Genomic DNA, 6,000 nt, shown 5'->3' with positions numbered 1-6,000 from the left:
GGTCTAGCAGCACTTTCTACATTCCACCAACATGAGTCCAGCCTATGCATGGCCTAACACATGGCCTGTTTCCAGCTGACACTCTGGCTATGTTCCACAGCCTGCCAGGCGGAGGGGGTAAAAAATGGGACAAGTCTTGCCTGTCCTAGGAGATTTGACTATGAAAACCATGAAGGTGTTAATGGTCTCTCTCTCTTGATGTGACTAGATCAACAGGGCAGCAAAGTAGTCACCAATGCGGACAGCTTTGCCACAAGGGTGGGGCCTGGGTAAAGTCCTGAAGAGAGGTGGGGATGTCCAGGGAGCCCGGGGAGAGTATTCGAAGGCCCCACTCTCAGATACCAGACCAACGTGCCTATGCTCAGAGCATTGTGCAAGGGATCAACTGGTGTGGGCCCACACCCTGGGGAGTTATTACGGAGGGGCTGGTAGTTTTTGAAACCCCTTTGCTCATACCACCCCAGAGAATGTCCTAGACTTTTTCTCATGTGGTGAGAACTGTTGCTTTCTCAGAAACACTGGGTTGACTGGGGCCCAGAGCAGCTGACACATTCATTCAGCTATGGGCAGAGGAGCTCAAGGCTTGGTCATGAACTGGGCACATCATCATGGTGCCAGAGTCCGTCATCCTCGCCCCGAGCTCACTGGAGTTCTGGCCTGCTTGTCTACAGCCCCTACAAGAAGAGGACACTCCATGCAAAAAAGAGCTTCAACCTGAATTAAGGAAATACTTCTTACGCTAAAATTAACTTTAAAATCTTTATTTTCTGTCATTCTCCTTGTAACTCAAACTGAAGCCCCATATTATGGTGATTATTTGCCTTAAATTAAATCGTCACATCCTACTCATGCTATCTCCTCTTCTCGGCCCAAGTTTGGGCTCTAACTTGCAACTAACAGTCATTGTAGACAATGTAATTAAATATATCTCATTCTAACAGCTTTCAGATTCATGGTTTTAATATACTGCCACTGCATCTGCTGAGTTCCAGAATGACGCATTGCTCAAGTTTAGCAAATGATAAGAAAGAAGCTGTTAAAATGTCTGAGATGCATTTACTCACCCTTATCATCAGCACCGCTTTCCTGATGTCCCGGATGCCATCATACACCAGGCGGGAGGCATCGATAAACTCGTTTTCATCCATGGGCTGGGCAGGGTCGGAGCTGAGGGCTTCCACGGCTGCTTCTACTTGCTCGGTAAAACGTGGCATGACTGTGGAGAAAATAGGTACGGCAGATCCCCGTGGTGAGCAGAAATCAGTATTCTACCAGCCCCTCACTAAATCCCTCAGTCAGACAGAAAGAGGCGAGGCTTATGATGAAAAGCCTCTGCTTCTACCTATGTGAAGGGTATTTATAACTGAAATAAATTAAATGCAGGATTTCACGAGACACAAATCATCTTCCTTGTCTTCGACCAGATTCTGCAATGTCGAGTTTGGATGGCTGAGAACTTAAAGTGGGAATAATGTGAACTCTTGCTCAGGAACGGGATCCATCTTCACTTAGTATTTGCTCGCTAGTAGGGGACTTAACTCCCAAGTTCATCTTAAGTAGTATGTTCAGAACTAGTCCCATAACTACTTACACGTGAAGGAAATGTGTAGCGTGAGCCCTGAATTTGGCTGACCAGTTTCTCACAAATCTGACATACCACCTGAACTCTTAAAACCAGAGCTGAATTCTAAATCTGCTTCCTAAACACAGAGCCTGAGCTAAAGCAGGATGGCCTGCTCCGCTCGGGGCCATCTGTGTGTGGGCAGCATAGTAAAGGGAGAAAGTTTCCATACCTGTGTTGGAGAGCAGTTTGGTAGCTTCCAGAACCTTCTCGGTGTATACTCCTGGCTCATAGTTGTCCATCTCTGAGGTAACCACATGAATGACCCGGGCTGCCCGGCCTCGAATTGCACCAGCTGTACGATCCAGCCCATCCACATCTTTTTCTTGGAGAGCAATTACGCATTTGTTCACATCTTCCAAAATGTGATTCTCTGAGGAACAAGCAAAAAGCTGAATGAGGGAAGAGGCCTTCCACTAGAAGGTGGCAAATGCAAGTTGGCATCTATCATTTATTGAGTATTTGCTCGAGCCAGCCACCGAGCAACTATATGTATCATTTCACGGGGGAGATCAGATGAACTGTTCCACAGAAACTCAATCTGTGATCACCCCTAAGAATAACAATCTTCATTCCAGATTTAAAAAAAGGAGAGATGCCCATTTTTGAAGCATATTCATTCTGCAAGCCAGGCAGAATATTCTCATCAAAGAAATTTTAATAACTCCTCTTTCTCCTTGGCTGACTGTGTGGTTCAAGTCCTGAACAGAGCAGCTTTAAAAACATGCTAGGCATGTGTGTGTGTATGCCCCTAAATCCTCAAACAAGAAATGATTACAGCACGGCCATCCTCCTGGGGGCGGGGAGTGCTTTCTCACTCCCACCCACACGCCACACAGACACCCGCCAGCAAATTTAAAAAATAAATGACTTCTCTTAAATTATTTCATTGAAGAACCAGCAGTTAGCGTAATGGCTATGTTGCTGGACTCCCACATAGTCAACCGTGGTTCGCGTCCCGGACCCGGTGGCTTAAAACTCACGCCGGGTGCATGTGCGTGCCTGCCCAAGATCCTGAGAGGAGAAAAGAGGAGAAAAGATTGCAGCGTGACCATCTCCCCTTGGGGGTGATTTCTCGCTTTCTGTCTCTCTGTCTCTCTCTGGCCAAGTGTGTGCACACTATAGCAAAAACCTCTCCCCGTCAAAAAAAATTCTTAAATAATTTAAAACTTAAATTTAAAAAATTAAAAATGTAAATTTAAAAAGAATTATTTATTGGGACCAGCAATTAGCATAATGGCTATGTCGCTGGACTCCCACATAGTCGACCGCGGTTCATGTCCCGGACCCGGTGGCTTAAAACTCATGCCGGGCACGTGTGCATGCCTGCCCAAGATCCCGAGAGGAGAATGGAGGAGAAGGGACTGCGGCGTGACCATCCCCTCTGGGGGGTGATTTCTCGCTTTCTGTCTCTATGTCTCTCTCGGGGAGCGCGTGCCCCCTATAGCGAAAACCCCCCCCCCCCCCCCCCAAAAAAATTATTTCATTGACCTTCTCCCCCAGATCGAGTTTAAGTTAGAACAAAAGTTTAGTATCAGGCTTTTTATGCATTAGGTCCCTATAGCCTCCGTCCAGGAGATGCTGATAATATTTAAACAATCTACCAAGAATGCCTCACACAGGCCTAAGATAGGAGAAAGTTATGGAAAGAAGGTCAAAGCCTCCTCTGGAAGGCACTGAAAAGAAATATTTAGTAACCTTTTCATGGTATGCAGATGGGTATGTTGTGATATTTACAGGGTCCCTGGAGACAGAAATCCTTGAATGCTTTGAAGCTGACAAGTGGCTTCTACTGGTCATAGAGCTAGATCTGGAGGACCCACCAGCACTACTTTTCCTTAAAGCAAAGAGCTTGACACTGCAGTTTCCAGGAACCCCAGAGGAAGAGGTTCGTTTGTTCAACCTCAACTATAATAGCAAAATGAAAAACACCACAATGTCTAAGAGAAGAGTAGATAAATGAGTCACAGGAACTATGCGGTGATTAAAAATGGACACGACAGCCACGTGGCATGGTCACTAAGGTGGCTAAATCCCATATGGCTGACTGCATGGTACAAGTCCTGGCCACAACAGCTCCAAAACCATGAAGGGCGTGTGTGTGTGCCCCAAATCCTGAGAGAATGGAGAAGGGGTTGCAGCGTGGTCATCCCACTGGAGGATACCTTCTCTGTCTCTCCGGCTAGCACAAGTACGTTCCAGCAAATTTAAGAAAAAAAGGATGAGGCAGGTCTGTAAGGGTAGTTCTAGAATAGTAGGCAGGGAGAATATTCTTGCTGATCCAGAACCACAGAGACTGCCAACAAACAGTCCACGTGATGGGGCCACCCAGATTCCATGTGGTGGGCAGGCAACACTTCGGAAAGTCCTCAGGTCATCACCTGGCCATTTCCGTCCTGCCTGGAGAGGAGGTTTCTCTGAGACATGTTAAGAATTCTTTGAAGCAGTATCTGTCAGAGACCTGTTCACTCCCCAAAGCCAGGCGGGTAGGTGGTGTAGTAGGGAAAAGGTCTTAGTCTCTTGGTAAGAGCCAGAACAGTCACAGCAAATGTGATTTCTTTAACTAACACAACTGGGGACCAGCAGATGGTGTAATGGTTACACTGCTGGACTGCCATGTAGTCAACTATGGTTCAAGTCCTGGACCTGGTGGCTTAAAACACATGCTGGGCGCATGTGTGTGTGTGCTCAAAATCATGAGAGGAGAATGGAGAAGGGATTTGGTGTGGCCATACTCCCTGGGGGTGACTTTTCACTTTTGGTCTCTCTGGTGAGCAACATGCCCTATAGCAAAAATTCTCAAAAAACAAAACAAACCCCCCCCACACACACACATCTGGACAGGTTTTTGCTATAGGGTGCGTGCGCTCACCAGACACACAGAGAGAGACAGAAAGACAGAAAGTGAGAAATCACCCCCCAGGGAGGATGGCCATGCTGCAATCCCTTCTCCTCCATTCTCCTCTCGGGATCTTGGGCATGCATGCACACACGCCTGGCGTGAGTTTTAAGCCACCGGGTCCAGGACTTGAACCGCGGTCATCTACGTGGGAGTCCAGCGACATGGTCATTACACTAACTGCTGGTCCCCTGGACATGTTTTTTTGTAGATCTGGCTACCTGATGCTTTCACGTGTCATTATCCAGAACTGGTTTCTGATTTAATCCACTTCTAAAAGCCACTGTTCCTTTTTCACAGCTTCTTCTAAAATAATCCTGTTATTCATGACAATATTTGGAAGGGAGATAACAGTAAGTCTGACCAACTCTTAAGATATCCAAAACAAGAAACTGGTCACCATGCGATTTCCTCCTATCCCAAGATAAGCTAGAGCAAAGAATAGAGTCACCAAGGTGCCATATCTTTTGGCTTCCGGATGCCTTGTAGGCCACAGAACCCTCTCTAGTTCCCAAAGACTATAGGCAGAGACTCTAGAAGTGTGAGGCCACATGTATGATGGAGTAAGAAACATCGTGGTAATGAAAAACTAACAACATTGAAAAGATGGGGCCAGCAGGTGGAGTGATGGCTAAGGTGCTGGACTCCCACTTGGCCGGCCATGGTTTGAGTCCCGGACCTGCCTGCTGGCTTGCTCGCTCACTCTCTCTCTCCTTCTCTCTCTCATGAACGCACATGTCCTACAGCATATTAAGAATTAATAATAAATAAAATTAAATAACTGGAAAAGTTTTGCAGTTAAAAACAAAAAGATACATCATGACTTTTCCAACAACCCAACAATTTTAGAAATCTGAAAAGAAACTTTATAAAAACATCTTTACAGAGAAAGCCAGGAAATAGTAAGACTTGCTATTATCACAATATAATTAAGACCATATTTTGATCTTTACCACTTCAAAAATTATGAGACTTCCCAGAAAGTCTTTCCAATGCACTATTAGAAAGTTAACATATTAAACTTCTAATGCAAACTTTAGAGGGGGGATATTTGAACCAATTATGATTATTTTGAGTCCATCACAAGCAAACTGTACTATACCTACCTATCATACAAGGCCCTGGGTTAAAAACGACTAGTTTTACTGAGTGGAACCTAACACTGATGTGGAAAGATTCTCTTGCATCACTAGGGAAAGGAAAGGGATAAAAGAAAAGATGTTGCCAACCAAACCATGAGCCCCGGTGCTTTCTCACATCACTGACTCGAAGACTCACCCCTGTCTCAGGACTGGTACCGGGTACCGGGTACGAGGCAGGCAGGGCGGCAGCGCAGGCGCAGACCCTCTCAGTATCAGTGGAGCACGACATTCTTATCTGCTCATTAAACAAAGTGACCCAAACATCCGCCGAAGATTTGGCAACCTCATTTAGACACTTCTATGTTTTAAAAATCCATTTAGTCTTTCTTGAATCCATA

General features: G+C 45.8%; 1 protein-coding gene across 1 annotated transcript in view; it reads right to left on the bottom strand.

The window, feature by feature from the left end:
* CTNNA1 (catenin alpha 1) overlaps positions 1-6,000 on the bottom strand; it is a 159,656-nt gene that overhangs the window by 9,602 nt on the left and 144,054 nt on the right. The window contains exons 11-12 of the mRNA XM_014584765.1: positions 1,794-1,994; positions 1,065-1,216 (exon numbers count right to left, since the gene is read on the bottom strand). Coding sequence (XP_014440251.1) covers positions 1,065-1,216; positions 1,794-1,994 — 353 coding nt within the window. The remainder of the gene's footprint in view (positions 1-1,064; positions 1,217-1,793; positions 1,995-6,000) is intronic.

The sequence above is a fragment of the Tupaia chinensis genome, unplaced genomic scaffold (genome assembly GCF_000334495.1).
Source record: "Tupaia chinensis unplaced genomic scaffold, TupChi_1.0 Scaffold147608_1, whole genome shotgun sequence".
In the NCBI taxonomy this organism is placed as follows: Eukaryota; Metazoa; Chordata; class Mammalia; order Scandentia; family Tupaiidae; genus Tupaia; species Tupaia belangeri.
This window is presented reverse-complemented; position numbering and strand designations above follow the sequence as displayed.